General features: G+C 39.2%; 1 protein-coding gene across 1 annotated transcript in view; it reads left to right on the top strand.

The window, feature by feature from the left end:
• The first annotated feature begins 44 nt into the window (after positions 1-44).
• Positions 45-16,660, top strand: part of rsu1 (Ras suppressor protein 1) — a 71,413-nt gene continuing 54,797 nt past the window's right edge. Inside the window, exons 1-4 of the mRNA XM_063483505.1 lie at positions 45-140; positions 292-406; positions 1,729-1,779; positions 6,943-7,063. Of these exons, the coding sequence (XP_063339575.1) occupies positions 298-406; positions 1,729-1,779; positions 6,943-7,063 (281 nt within the window). The 5' untranslated portion in view covers positions 45-140; positions 292-297. The remainder of the gene's footprint in view (positions 141-291; positions 407-1,728; positions 1,780-6,942; positions 7,064-16,660) is intronic.

The following is a 16,660-nucleotide window of genomic DNA, read 5'->3' as shown; positions in this document are numbered from 1 at the left end:
GAACAGGAAATGTCCTAGTATGGAATGGTAGTTCTCACATAAACTTCCGGTAGGGCGTGAGCTTGTAGCGACGGCTGTGTCAGGATTTTAAAAATCTAAAATTCCTTTTTGTTAAATTTTTTGTCGGTCTTTTCTTAACGGTAAGCCCATCTCGTATCAACACAACTGTCTTCCGTTTTTTGCGTTGCTAAATAGAAGAATTGTGAAGAGGCGGAGCTTCCCCTTTTAGCGTTGCAGTGTAGCTACAGATTACGAGTTTTCTAAACACGTCTGTATCTTTTGGATTTTCAGGAAAATATGTCCAAGTCTTTGAAGAAGATTGTGGAGGAGTCTCGAGATAAGAACCTTCCGGAGGTGGAGATGTGCGATAGGGGTATTTCGAACATGGTCGACATCCCAGGACTATGTAAGAAAAAGACCGTCTTCCATTTAACCTCGAAACTTTCTTAAGCCTGCTAACGTAACAGTCAAAGAACCCTAGAAATAACACAGAAGTTTCACACACAGAGAAGACTGCTTGGTGTTCCCACTCCTGACTAATATACATTGTTGAAAGCCATCTGCGACCGCTACTTCCAACTTTGGTATTCTAATAGCGTCATGTTTAAAGCGTGTGTACCGTTGTACAGTGACTATAATGTGATGTGAAAAGCTGTTGTTACTGGCCAAAACAGAATTATATATTCACTTAAAATAAGTAGTAACGAAATTATTTTTTGGTCAGGTGTTTGTTGTAATAACGCTTCTTGGAGATGAACGAGGAGGACGGGGCAGGCTGTTTTGGCTGTGTATGGTTCTTCCTCATGCTGCTGAGGCCGTTTGTTAAATGAATAGATCATTAAGTTTTCAGTATGTAAGTTTTCTACAGACTTAAATCATTCAGTCCAATTAGCAGAAGTATCAGTAGTAGAAGATTTGGAAGTTTTACATGGGCAGAAACCACATACTCATACTCTACTTTGTTGCTCAAATATGGCACCATTTAAGGGCAAATAATCAGAATCAGAAATACTTTATTAATCCTGAAGGAAATTATGGAATAAACAGGCTCTCTAATGATATCCTGACATTTATTGCCAAAAAGAATTGTTACAGCAAAGAAATTGGCCAAACAAATGTTCCCTTACTTTTTGCACCGAGTTCTTATACATAACTCTGTTTTGCTTCAGCAATAACTTTTCATATGTTCTGCATTGGTTCTCTCCGGGTTCTCCAGCTTCCTCCCACAGTACAAAGACATGCAGTTAGTGGGATTAAGTTAACTGATGATTCTAAATGGGCCCTAGGTGTGAGAGTCAGTGATCCCATGACAGCTGGGAGAGGCTGCAGAACCCCTCACGCCCCTCACTCCACACGAACAGGATAAGCAGAAGAGAATGAATGCATGTATAATATAAACATTTACCTACAAGTGGCTAGATGCAAAAGTACCGTGAGAGCAAGAATACATACATGCGGGCCCATGGAAAGACTTTGTATCAACATGCAGGCTCCTGACACTGCAGCCCATGAAAAATGAACTCGGTAACATTAACTGCCTGTCAGATTTAACTGCTTATTAGCTCAACCTCATTCCACATTGTTCCAACTTTGACTCCTGGTTATACAATGTATTATATATTTACTACTTGTATTCTGTGTTGGTGGTAACAGTGCATCAATATAACACACACTTATACCTTGTCATCTGTTACTGCTTTGTTGACTTGATATTCCTTGTCGTTTCAGTCACCCTGTCTAATGTCACTCAGCTGGTCCTCAGCCACAACAAGCTCACAGGTAACTTCTTATTTCTTTCTCTGCTCTCTCAGATATTAAGCTGTTTAACATCAAACAACCCTGTGAAGCTTGCCATCATTTTAACTATTGTCAGGCTTGATGTAACTGTTTTGGTTTTGGTTTTTGTTTTTTAAAGAAAAAAAATCTAAAGTAAAGCATATTGTAAAATAAATAGCCTGCAGGCGATGTTAAAAGGAAAGCAGTGGCATATTAGAATCAATAAAAAGTCCTATTCAAGTCAAACATCTGGACAGCATCAACTAACCATAATATCCTGTTATGTCAGTGGTAGGCCCAGTCTGCACATTCATACTGTTCTCTTTTCATCACTAAAGCTGGGATTTGAACTCATTTGTATCCCATTGTACATCTGTATAATGACAATAAAGGCATTCTATTCATTTGTGCAACAGGACAAGCAGTAACAGATTGAAGACTTGTAGTTTATAAATACAGTTGCGGTCAAAAGATTACATATACTGGGCATGAATATAGTGATGAGTTTTTGCAAACTTTTGACCACAACTGTAAATAAATTGATGGTGCCCTGAACCAATCCACCCTTCCTGGTATAACATTATCTGCCAGACAGAGATAGGAGCCCATCTCTCAGTCCTGTTAGATAGCATCACTGGGCAAGTGAAGTATGGCATGAATTTGAAGCAAGGTCATGTTGCTGTATATTGAGTAAACGGTAAACCCTGGTTGGAGCTTCAGATGGTGTAGACATATAAAGGAGTTCCACTGGACTACTTGTAGTGGTTCATATTGATTTATCATTTCCCATCCTTGTTTAACTAGCTCTGTTCTAAGAGCTGTTTGCATAAAATCCCCATACATACATAAATACACTTGATCTGCAGGATGTTTAACACCTGAAACAAAGACACCGTTTATGTCATAAATAGGGAACTGGAGGGGACTACTTTGTAATATCTAATGGCATTGAAGTCATGTGATTGTATTTTGCACCAGCAGAGGTCATCACAGGCTCACTACACACATTCACTAAGCTGTTTTTATACTGTTATGAAACTACATCTTGGGTTTTGGTTATTGTGTCTTGCTGATTGATGTTATGTTTATAAAATGATAATTTACATTTTTCATAAAAGCTAATTATGAGAAATATACACTAAATGTAAAACTACATGAAGAAGTAGGATGTGTGTGTGTCTGGTGTGTTACAAAGGTTTCCTAGGTTAACAGATCAAGGGATTTTCACCATAGAGTTTCTAAGCATTCCTATTTGCACACAATAACTGAATTATTTCAGAGAAAATAAGACCAGGATCAATATTATTAGTCGCCTAAAAAAACTGACCTTTTTATTGAGCCATAGCACAAACCACTGCTGTGCAGTGATATGCCTTAGCTCAAAGCTTGTAAAATCAAGGTAAAACTGAGAGTTGGCTTCCAATTTATACACATTATAAAAACTTCAGCAAAGGCTTGAGCTGTAAGCAAAACATTTCAAAAACTAGTGAGAGATGTTTCTAAAAGTCCCAAAAGATACAAATGAATGACTTGGCTAAGTTGTGAATTGTAGTTTCATAGAAGACAATCACTAGACTTTGCACATCATGGGCTAGGAGGCTACGGACCAATAAAAACTCTACTTGTGATATAGACTCAAATATGCTAAAGATGACCTGGAGAAAGATACTGGAAGCGCATCTTTTGGTCACTTTGAAGAAACACCTCAAGCAGTCAGCAGCAAAACTGAATCTGGAGACAATGCATTGCTGCTGGTGAATTTTGTTTCTTTTTAAAACGAGTAAAATCATGTAAGCATCCAAAATAAAACTAGGATGTTTGGTGAAGCTGTGTGAAAAATTTCTTTGCTCTGTTTCACAGCACTTCGGAAATACTTTTTACTCTAACAGTTACAGTACAGTGCAGTACTATAATATAAATGTACTGTTATAATTGTAATACTATAATTACTTTGTTTGCAAATGATTACACTGTTCACTTCAGTTTATTTCTATGTAGCACCCATTCACAACAGAAGTCATGTCAAGGTGGCTTTTATTGCAAAGTAAAGACTGTATTATAATAATAGAGGAAAGATGATCCTCTGTCTTAACACTTGTCTTAAAAACTTGACAGTCTATACTGTTTGTACTATTATATTGGATCATATTACCTTAGAACTCCAATGAAACGGTGACTGTCTCCTAACAGAAATGTTTTCTTTTCAGGATTCTGGTTTATATTGTTCTATACGTTTGAGTCTATCCCATTCTCACACCTGATCTTTCTGTGTCGTGATTTTTCAGACCATTTAAATGATAAATGATGAATACTACTGGCGTAAAGAAGGTATTGAAGACCTGCTGCACCAAATGTTTCTTTATATCGGTGTTTTTAAGCATGGCTGAAAAGGTTTTCTTGTTCAAATACACGAACATGCAAACTAATAATACAGTAGCTCTCCAACCATCCAAAGAGCCTATATGGAAATCAATATCATATATTGTACAAAAAGCCTCATAAATACTGTAGGTTTGTTCACATGGTTAGGAGGTTGTGGTATTTCATTGATTGAGGTCCTGTTAGTGGCCCACAGGAGGAATGAGAAGAGACTTCACTGACACTTACACACACCTTACTGTTTGCTGTCATATTATCACAAGCACTAATATGTGGTTTGCAAGACTGCCGAGTCCTCCTTCACTCGCATATACTCACACTTTCACGCGGGTCTTGTGTTTTTTCAGTTTGTATGTCTTCAGGTCATGTAAAACACTAGCTTATGAGTTAAAAAAACTAAAATAAGGTGATCTAATAATGCCAAAGAATGTACAGTATATCTTTCATTTAAGAAATAATTAGTTATTATATGGTTTACATTTCTTCCCCACAGCAGTGTAGAGGACATAATAAAAAGATATACACGCAGCACGGAAAATAAGTATTGATTACGTCACTAAATATGTTTCTAATTGGGCTATTGACATTAAAATTCCATCTAATCTACACATGCATAGAAATCAAACCATAGATGTCCATAAATTATGTGTCAAATCAAGAAATGACACAGGGAGAAAGTATTGCACACATGAAGAAAGGGGGGCGCAAAAAGGCATGGAAAGTCATGACACCAGCTGAAAACCATCAGTAATTAGAACGCAATCCTGCCACTTAGTGCAAATTAATATCAGCTGGTACAGTCCAAACTGATGGCCTATAAACGGGTGTCACACAAGAAACATCTCATGATGGGTAAAACCAATGAGAGCTCTCTCAAGACCTTACTGATCGCATTGGTTACAGAAGAATATCTAAACTGTATGCATGCTTACCATGCAAGACGACATTGTTGATGGAAAAGCATATTGAAACGCGTTTAAAATTTGCTCAACAATATTTAGATAAGCAAGGAGAATATAGTCTGGTCAGATAAGACCAAAATTGAATTTTTTGGATGCCATAATAAACACCATGTTCGGTGGTCAAAAGGCACTGCATATCACCCCATAAACACCATACCAACAGTAAAGTTTGGAGGTGGGAACATAATGGTGTCGGCCTGTTTTTCAGCGTAGGGCACTGGCACACTTCATGATATAAAGCAAAGGCATCATTCACACCTACTGGCTAAAGAAGATATGGCCGTCTGGCAGTACAAACGAATGAGCTGCTAATGAATGAGACGCACCTGCAATGGCTAACAGAAGGCCAGACAGTCCTGATCCTGAAGGATTCCCAAAAGGGAGCGGTCCCATCCAACTAGTGACCTCAGGCCTCACAGCAGCTAAGATGAGCAGGCACATGACTCAATACATGAGCAGGGCCCAGAAGGGAATTGGAAGATTCACCAGAGGGGTGAGCTTGTGATGCGCAATTTCTTAGTAGACAGAGTAATCACTCAAGACTGCAATACCACACTGACCAACCTGTGCACCACCTAGATTGTCTATACAAAGGCCTATGACTCAGGACCCTAACAGCTTTCATCAGAAAATCGATGAGGATGTGGCGAAAAACACTGGAGCCCAGCATAAAGCCGATTGCACAAGTCATCATCAAGTGTGGAATTTACCAAGGAGATAATCTGTCCCGAATGCTGTTCTGAATCGCCCTGAACATCTTCGGGTCCTGTGTTGTGTGGGGCAGCATCCCACCATCATCCCAATCTGCTCCTAACAACTATAGTTAATACACTTATTATAAATCTGATAGGTGAGCTTGTGCTAGGCTAATGCTGTGCATTAAAAGAAGCAAGAAAGGTGAAGTCCAATCCCACCCAGCGAGAGACCAGGGAGCAAAGGCTGAACCAAGAACCTACCATCCCCACCCAGTCCCACAATTCCACCCCAGTCTTTAGCCCACCGTAGCCCAAGACGGGCATACCTTTAAGATAAGCTACTTATATGTGGTCAATCTAACAAACAGTGGTAATTCCTTCATATATAATTTCTTACGAACTCTTTTGACCACATATAATCTTAAATTGGACTGAAACAATATTTACCTTACAGACACAGACTTTGTGTTTCGTATTAATGTTGTTTTTGTGGAAGGCTTGATCTGAATTCCACAGATTTATCTTCAATTATTTTTAAAATGTAGAAAGTAGATATTGCACATTTCAACTAGCAGGTTAAAAATACACACACACACGTTCACGCGCAAGTCCTATGAAGCCTATCAGTATGCCCAGACCTCACCTCTTTAACACTCATCCTCCTGGCAGCATTCATGTCAGGGCCTAGTTGGTTTACTCTTTTCTTCTAACTTGTCTGTGTTCAAATGTCCAGTCCACCGATCATCAGTAGAACTGTAAATAGTAGGGAAGAGTAAAACTGCCTCGTTTATACTCTTCAATCTTATATCAAGGTTGGTCAACACAGTGTTTAATCAAGTTGATGATGATGAACTGGTGATCAGAGTTGGGAAGGCGATGTTCTTGTCACAGTATGTATGTTTTTGTTGTAAACAACCTGGTAAATGGTGGGTGTGTAGGGTTAGTTAAAAAGTCAGTTGTCTCGGAACAAGGCCCGAGTTGCTGATGGTATCATCGCTGTAGAGATGGTACCTGTGTGATACCACACTATCAATATTTTCAGACGTCCAGGAGAAGTGTGTTTTTGTGCTAATGTTCCCAGTATGCTGGATATACTTATCATTTATTTTCCCTGTGTTGGTGTTTTCCAGCTGTCCCTGCTAACATCTCAGAACTGAAGAACCTGGAAGTTCTAAACATGTTCAACAACCAGATTGAAGAGCTTCCTACTCAGATCAGCAGCCTTCAGAAGCTGAAACACCTCAACCTTGGGTATGTGCTATTGTTACCTCGTTTACAATCGCCACCTACTCTTTATTGTTCCCTAGCTGTCCATGCTGGATATAGGTGGGAATGGCCAGAAACTCTACAATATGATATTGTCACAATACTTTGCTCATGATACAGTGTTATTTGGATTTTTAATATTTTGAAATATGTTAAGTACTGCAATACGATACACTGCAATTTGTCACATTTTTTCAACAGTGAATTATGCCCTCATAATTATCTTTCATTATCTGTTTTATCTAATAAGATAAAGTTATTTGATTTATGTTATTTTATTTGCTACACAGGGAGATTGTCAAGCATACCAACACTGTTACTAAAACTTACCATAAATGTTGCCGTAAGACGGAGTCAGACTGCTTTCAATTCAATTCAATTCAGTTCAGTTTTATTTATACAGCACCAAATCACAACAACAGTCGCCTCAAGGTGCTTTATATTGTAAGGTAGACCCTACAGTAATACATACAGAGAAAAACCCAACAATCATATGACCCCCTATGAGTTAGCACTTTGGCAACAGTGGGAAAGAAAAACTCCCTTTTAACAGGAAGAAACCTCCGGCAGAACCAGGCTCAGGGAGAGGCGGGGCCATCTGCTGCGACCGGTTGGGGTGAGAGAAGGAAAACAGGATAAAAGACATGCTGTGCAAGAGATACAGAGATTAATAACGAGTACGATTCAATGCAGAGAGATCTATTAACACATAGTGTGTGAAAAAGGTGACTGAAAAGGAAAAACCCAATGCATCATGGAGTCCTCCAGCAGCCTATGCCTATTGCAGCATAACTAAGGGAGGATTCAGGGTCACCTGATCCAGCCCTAACTATATGCTTTAGCAAAAAGGAAAGTTTTAAGCCTAATCTTAAAAGTAGAGATAGTGTCTGTCTGCCGAATCCAAACTGGAAGCTGGTTCCATAAAAGAGGGGGCTGAAAACTGAAGGCTCTCCCTCCTATTCTACTTTTAAATACTGTAGGAACAACAAGTAGGCCTGCAGTGTGAGAGCGAAGTGCTCTAATGGGGTGATACGATACTACAAGGTCATTAAGCTAAGATGGGGCCTGATTATTTAAGACCTTGTATGTGAGGAGCAGGATTTTGAATTCAATTCTGAATTTAACAGGAAGCCAATGAAGGGAAGCCAATACAGGAGAAATATGCTCTCTCTAATTTTAGAGATGTTGTGCAAATGGAAGAAAGCAGTCCTACATATTTGTTTTATATGTGCATTGAAGGACATATCCTGGTCAAAAATGACTCCAAGGTTCCTCACAGTGTTACTGGAGGCCAAGGTAATGCCACCCAGAGTAAGAATCTGGTTAGATACCATATTTCTAAGATTTTCAGGGCCAAGTACAATAACCTCAGTTTTATCTGAATTAAGGAGCAGAAAGTTAGCGGCCATCCAGGTCTTTATGTCTTTGATACATTCTTGCAGTTTAACTAATTGGTGTGTGTTATCTGGCTTCATAGATAGATAGAGCTGGGTGTCATCAGCATAGCAGTGAAAATGAAAATGTACACTATGTCTTCAGTCCATTAGCCTGCGATTAAATGGTGTCAAGATGGCTATTAAATGAAATCTTTTTCTGATTGTAAAGCAATTAACTGTCATAAATCATCAAGAATCAAATATCTCTAGATGTTTACATTTAACAGAAATTTGAATAAAACTCTTACATTTGTGCTCTGCAACCTTCCAATTCTAAAGCAATATCACCAGAGTGCAATTAGCTGGCAGCCAGTTGAGGCGAGTCGCCTCAAATCAAAAAGACTCATTCAGACTGATGACAACATGTTGGCAATCTGTATTTATAAATTAGACAGCAATCATTTTCAAACCTTTGACAACCTCGCGGAGAGCAATTGTACTCAGTCCAAGTCAGACTGTATCGTTTGAGGTAAGGTTGCTTGTGCAATAGAGGTGAGTGAGAAAAATTGATATGGCGCAGTATTGTGATATTTTGCATGGTGATATTGCATCGATCCAGAGACACTAAATATCAATATATTAATAAGTGAATCAAAATAAATAAATGAACAATAAAAAAATGAAAATATTGTGGAAGACTCTTCAACTAGCAGAAAGGCTCATCTCCTGCACCACTATACTGTGATAACTTCCATTTACAACTGCAGTACAATATTACTAGTATAATATGATTAACTACATGTTCAATTTCACTTGCCAGCACCCAGGGCTAATTACTGCCAGGTCTGTTTAATCACGATATCATCTAAATATAACCTAAAGCTAACACAGCATTTCACGAATCAACGTGTTTGATTCTTGTCATACCAAGAATCAAACACGTTGGTGATAGTGTTATGGTCCAGGGCTGCTTTGCTGCTTTTGACCTGGACAACTAGTCATAAGTGATGGAACCACAAATTATGCTCTCTACCAGAAAATAGGATGTCCAACCATCAGTTTGTACCCTGATGCTCAAGCACACTTTGGTTAAGTAGCAGGACAATAATGTAAAGGACATAAGCAAGTCTATTTTTGAATGGCTCAACAAAACTAAATGAAGGTTTTGGACTTTCAGTGCTTTGGTATGATAGGCCATTCATGTTTGAATGGGGAGATACTTTCTCAAACCAGTGTGTACACATTACTGTATAGAGTAAATTTATCTCTTTCCAGCTTTTTAAGTCTGTGCAACCTCAGGTTGCTCCAGCTTCGATTTGATTACAGCAATTTATCTAAATTGGTTCGTTTATTTGATGAGCAGTAAGTGAGTAAAAGAGCATGTGTTTGATGCTTAAACCTCAGCTCAAACACACAGCCTTTATGTGACTCTTTGCTGGGTTATCTCCAGTGATTTACAACACAAATAATACTCAAGAGTTTTCATTTATTGTTTTAGTGTTACAGAAAAACTACAAACTAATCTAATCAAAACTGCAGTTTCTGTGTCACAAATTGGAAGTGAATGTATGTGTATGTTTAGATATGAGTGCAGCCTCACACAGGCAGGATGTCAGTGACAGGAGGATTAGGAGAGGAGCCATGGTGTGTATTGATCCACAAACAAACATGATCTGGATAGTCTAAGCCTCAAACTACTATTCAGGCTGTGCATTCACTTTTCATTTTCTGTTTATTTTTTTGTTTTGTGAGTGTGCGTCTGTACGTGTGTGCGCATGTGTATGTGTGTCGCTGGACTTGCATTGATGTGATTGGACCTCGTAGGTTCGTAATTTCATTTGCCAAACACATAGAACTCAAATAGAACGGTTGTCCCTGTGACCTGTCAGCTCCTTCTACCTGAATATGTGCATAAACTCAGCTGGTGTCTCCTCCATTATCAAATCCTCCTTTTCTGTTAATCTGTCTGTTCACACCTTTTGTTTGTTTTGTTCCTATTTATTTGGCTACGATGTGCATGATAATCATCAAGGACAAGGCCCAAACAAAAAAACTCAGATTTGTACCATGTGAATCTGTAATTGTGGAAATGCAAGATCAAGAAGTATGGCCACATTTGAGATGATTTCTCATCTGTAAATTTAGAAATCATATTACAGTTACTAAGGTAGAGGATCAAAAGGGGGTCCATGCCCCTCGGGGATGCTCCCAATAGTGCTTAAATCTGGGAACTGAAGAAGCTTTTCAAATGAGAGAAACTTAAAGAAGTCCGGCCATCTTTCTTTTCAAGCTCCTTAGACTGTGTCCATATAGTGTAAGGAAAAAAAAACATGCCCCTTTTCTTCACATAGACTACGATCAGCTGGATTCAGTTTGTGCAGGGAGGAGGGAGATCTTGAAGTAGTCTATAAATATTGATGAGTTACGATTTGAAAGAGCTTTTATTATTGCTGCATGAAAACACAAGAACATGACAGTAAAATGCAAACTACAGGTTAAAAAAAACTATCCACTGCTGCTGATTCAACGTGGACTCTTTCCAAGCATCTGCAAAGACAGCATGTTAACAGTAGGCCAACAGTGAAGAATCCAGAAGAATGGTAAATCAGAGTGTATGCTGATCCCAATCAAACGGCCAATGTTTGATTTTCAACAGCCAACAAAAGCAGTAGCATTGTAGCCTCCATTCCTACCTGTACCTGTTTCTAAAGTAGAATAGCTATGGTGATTGCTGTGAAGTGTGTGTCCTATAGGGATGGGTATTGATAAGATTTTCACGATTCCGATTCCATTTTCGATTCTGTTTAACGATTCGATTCTTTATCGATTCTCTTATCGATTCTTTTTTTTTTTTTTTTTTTAAAAAGGAGAACACACAGGTCGATTAGCTTAGAACTTTGTTTTATATCTTCTCTTAGAACAGGATAGAAATTTAGGAGTAACCTGGCCTTACAAACCCAACAGTGAGATCTTAAGAGATCCTTAAGAGATCCAGCCTATGGCTCTTCAATGGGGTGTCACAGGGTCCCCGGGGAAAAAAATTGTAAATGTAAAATAATAAAATAAATATTCTTCTGTAGCAATAACAAAGTATAACATAAACTAGAAAGCGAAAATTTCAGAAGAAATTTTAAGTGTGCCTATGCCGCTGGTAAACAGTGTAGTTTGCCATTCATACAGCTACAGAGAGCAAAACTCAGCAGAGCAGCCATTCTCCACCATGAACTATGGTAAAAACAAACACCGCTCGCGCCTCACAGATGACAGCTTACAATTTTGGGTAAAGATGAAGTGACTTTGTACAGCCCCGATTTGCAGACGCTGTGCACATAGTTTCATGAGCAGAAGTCCCATTGTACCACGGCAGACCCGACAATGTTTGCATGAACACGCTTTGAAGCATTACGTTATGGACCACTTTTCACACATAGTTGGTGTACCCACACAGCCGGCTGTAGCTTTTCAACTCACAGCCTGACACACACCCAAAAAACAGCCGAGAGAGCACAGACTACGCCAGAGAGGCGTGATTGCAGATGCCGCTCAGGTGGGTCCACCTCCCCTGCAGCGGCACTGCAGACCACGCCCCGCCACACACATCAATCACGTAAAATAAATATTTATGCACTTTTGCATTCACTTTTTGTTTTTTGTTATTTTTACACAGTGTTCTGAATGATTAACAATGGTCTACAGCCAATCTTGTGTATTATTATACAAACTTTGGTTGTAAGATGCCCTACCTGGCCCCCTGGCAAAAGCTTTGCTAGATCCGCCCCTGCACAGTTACCAGCTGTCAGCTAAATAAAAAAGGAGCTTGGTGTTTATTTCTCTCAGAAATAGTTCATAACTTCCCTTCAACTCATTCATGTCACCTAAAAAAAAGGTAAACCTGTTTCTCCATCACCAGTTCAGCTCTGATGATTCGGTAAGGTCATCTCCTGGTTTCCACCAAACTACACCTAAACTCGGTTTATATCTGACCCAAATAGAGTGCAGTTCATAACTTCTTACCTGAAATTCAGTTCACCTCACGCTCTGACCGGCAGCCGCCTGCTTCTCCTGCCTTCGGTTTCCCTGATCCACGATCTACCACCGGTTGATCGGCGGTCGCCTCGCCGCCTCGTTCCCTGCATGCTCTGTCTGACACACACCGGTGGATAGCTGCCCTCGGTTGTAGCTCCGCGTCAGCGACCACCAAACAACTCAGTTATTTTTTCCACATCGACCAGCATCTGGACAATCCATCGCCTTTCACTGTTTGTACCGTTACTAAAAAAAAACCCTCATCGGCTCATAAAAACGAAAAATAAGTCCAGCTATGACCCTGAGTCAAAAAGACAGCCAGTTAGCTAGCTAGCTGTGTAGCTCTTTGCAGGCACCGAAACCATCAGAGCTAATATGGGATGTCTTGGTAACACGAGCACATATTTGAAGTTTACATCTGGCCAATCCACCACCTTTCACTGTTTATACCGTTACTAAAATGAATAAATAAATAAATCATTTATTTATTTAAAATAAGTCCAGCTGTGACCACGAGACTTTACGAAGGACCGGGTGTGAAACCAGAGTAAGCCGCTCTCACTGTCATCCAGGCCGGCTGTAGCTTGTTAGCAAAGCCGCGCTAGCCACACTAGCCAGCTAGCCTCAAGCAGAAACGACATCGTCAGAACATTGTCGCTAATATGGGATGTTTTGACAAAATGAGCAGATATTTGAAGTTTACACACCTATATTCTCGCCTGAAAATATCTTAAAAGTTTATTTTGTGACCTAGAAACAGTATTAAGAGGAAAATAAAAACTAAGTGATGGCCGCCATTGTTTGACGCGGCAGAGGCGTGCTATGAATTGTGGGATATTGAGTTTTCCACCAAGCATTACCGTAACTTTTGAATGATTTGCGCAACCTTAAAAATTCCAATGGCTCCTGAAAGCAGCGACGCTGTGCGCACCGTTGATATTGTCATCATTACGGTAATCCAAATAAGGGTAGACAGGCCGTACTACTCCCGGCATACCACTAGAGAGAGCCAACACACCACAAATGAAGTTTGAAATTTGTATCAGTGGGACCAAAAGATGGAGCCAACACACCACAAATGAAGTCTGTTTCTATGGCGCCAAAAGAAGAATCTTTCTAAATTTGCACTAAAATATTAATATTTAAAAAACTATAAAAGTCATAAACACCAAAAGTGTATACCATACTAGTCCAGCTCCAGCCGCACAAAATGATCTAAACTGTTTGGCAGAGAAGCGCGGGAAAATTTTCACTAAAATATTAATATTTAAAAAACTATAATAGTCATAAACACCAAAAGTCATAGCACACCATTCCTGATCCAGCCGCACAAAATGAGGTAACATATATGAAGCTTGTCTCAAAACTGCGAGGCGAGATTCGCTGCAAAATTTCAGGCGGAAACTGAAGAATAACTAGAAAAAGTTTGCATTTCCTGCGAAAATGCTGTGTGGATGCCTTAACGCTGAAGCTGTCTGCTGAAAAGCTGAAAAAGATGAAAAGTTGCAAAAAGTTGTATGGTGGTGGAAAAAAAAAGTCCCCCTGAGCAGGATTCGAACCTGGCCCTCCTGGGCTCAAGGCAGAGAATCATCACACTGTGCCAAACTCACTCTCACAAGGAAAGAGATGGAGAGACTGACAATTATGGTGGAATGAGCAGAAGCTGCTGAGAATTGTGCTGATAAGAGGTGAAAAGGCTGAAAATTTTGCAGAAAAGAGGTGAATCAGCAGAATTTCTGCAGAAAAGAGGCAAAGAAGCAGAAACTTGCACTGAAAAGAGATGAATCAGCAGAGTTTCTGCTGAAAAGAGTTTTTTTTCTGAAAACAGGCAAAAAAGCTGGAATTTGTGCTGAAAAGGGGTGAAAAAATGAAAATTTTCCTGAAAAGGGGTGAAGAAGCTAAAGTATACCAAATCAAAGTATTTCTGCCAAAACTTCCATATTGTGGTACTACTACATTACAACATGAATACGGATTAAAGATGAAAGAAACTGGCAACAAATTCCTCCGCTACAAACCAGTCTGATACCACTACTTTGCAGTGTTCACGTTTACTAAGGCACTACCCAAAAGGCGCCACAAGAGGGCACTCCAACACAAGAGATGACCTATGTACACTGATGCACTTAGTAACAGTCAGCCTCCTACTTTGCCACTACGTAAAACAGCGGAAATACAGTAGCAGAAATACAATGTTTTTGCAGAAACACTGTAATTTCACTCAAATACTATGAAATAGCAGTAATACTATGATTTGGCAGAAATACTATGTTTCAGTACAAATACTATGACAAAGCAGAAATACTATGACTTAGAAGTAATACTATAACAAAAGGGATTCCTCAAAATACTATGAAATTGCAGTAATTCTATGATTTGGCAGAAATACTGTACTTCGTACAAATACAATGCTTTGGTAAAAATACTATATTTTGATTTGAACTCTATGATTTGAAAAAGATGAAAGCATTGAAAAAGGTGAAAAGGCTGAAAATTTTGCAGAAAAGAGATGAATCAGCAGAATTTCTGCAGAAAAGCGGCAAAGAAGCAGAACGTTGCGCTGAAAAGAGGTGAATGAGCAGAATTTCTGCTGAAAAGAGGCAGAATTTCTGCTGAAAAGAGGCAGAAGGTTCTGTATGTAGAAAAAGAAACACGATGAACCATGTGTGAAATAAATAAAGAAATGAAATGAAAGAACAACCTGATTCTGCTCAAATTCACCAATCAGAGCTACTGCCTCTGTGTGCTTCATTAGGCTGGGTACTTGTATGTATTTCGGTCCATATTAGAAAAGCTGCTAAAATGATAAAACTTTGCAGAAATGTAATAAATGATCAATATAAATGACAGGTCTGTGATAGTGTATAAATTTGTAGTGAAAAAACAAATGTTGAAGCAAGGTGGGATTGAACCCAGGACCTTTGAGGTGCAGAGCCGTGTCATTACTGATTGCGAGCAGCTGAAAGACAGACATTTGGGCAGTCAGAAAATAGATCGCGGTGAGCGGCGAAAAGCGCCGTTTTTTGGAGTTACAAAACGTCGTGTAACTCAAAAACTAGGAGGGCTAGCAGCATAATTCTTGTACTGGGTGAATCAGCGGACTTTGGTGTATTTTGACTGCGTTTTTCATAGCTCTTTGTACCTCCGTCGCGGAGATATGACGAGAGAAGAAACGGCTTCATTTTCAGAGTGTGAGAACTGAGAGGAGGACAGATTTCCACCCCTCAAACAAACGTAATTTATGGCTCAACGGTAAGATGAATGTAAAAACTGCTTCCACTGTGAGTGTCAGGAGTGTCTGAAGATATATTGGCACAAGCCTCATGTCCTAACTTTGCTTTGTTAATGAGATATGGCGATTTAAAAATGCCTCCCGTTACAGAATTTCAGCTCTGAATTTCAAAACCTCCGTATAGACTTTGAATGGGGCTTTGTCAGACCTTGTGTCACTCCGAGGCAAATTGCGAAAAAACGGTAACTCTCACAATAAAGATAGTAACATTGTCTGAAAGCCAGCAAAAATACCTACGTTTTGATGTATAATTTGTGGGGGTTCAGTGGAAATTGAGCAAGTAGCAAGAAGTTGTTCGGACATGAAGCGAAAATTCAGAACAGACCAGCACTCACTCTGAGTTAATTGCATAGCAACCATAGCAACGCATGTATTTTCTGAAAAATCACAATTTTGCAACTGAAAACTTAAAGAGGTATAAAATTAAAACGGTAGAAGATCTGAAAAAGCTGAATCACACAGGAATAGCCCAATAATCTGAGAACATTTTAAAGTTTGAATGGAGTTTCTAGGTGAAAGTATGAGGAAGCAATTAAGTTTCAAAACCAAGCAAGTTTTAGCAGAATTGTGGAAGTTTTCCATTCATTTCAATGGGACAAATTAAAGGAAAAAAGTGTAATATTTTAAAAAGTATAATAGTAATAAACACCAAAAGTCATAGCAGTCGTTAGCAGAAAGAGCAGAACAGTTTAGAGTTTGAACTGAGAAAATCGGCTGAAAACTGAGGGAGTAGTTAAGTGCCGAAAAACGTACGGAAGCAACTTTAAGAATACTAAAGAATAAAGAGAAACAGGAACTCAATAGTGTGGATGCCTTTGAAGGCATCCACACAATAAAGAGAAACAGGAACTCAATAGTGTGGAAGCCCTTTAAGGGCATCCACACAAT

The sequence above is a fragment of the Pelmatolapia mariae genome, linkage group LG9, assembly GCF_036321145.2.
Source record: "Pelmatolapia mariae isolate MD_Pm_ZW linkage group LG9, Pm_UMD_F_2, whole genome shotgun sequence".
NCBI classification, from domain to species: domain Eukaryota; kingdom Metazoa; phylum Chordata; class Actinopteri; order Cichliformes; family Cichlidae; genus Pelmatolapia; species Pelmatolapia mariae.
The sequence above is the reverse complement of the archived record's forward strand: the minus strand, read 5'-3'. Positions and strand labels throughout refer to the sequence as shown.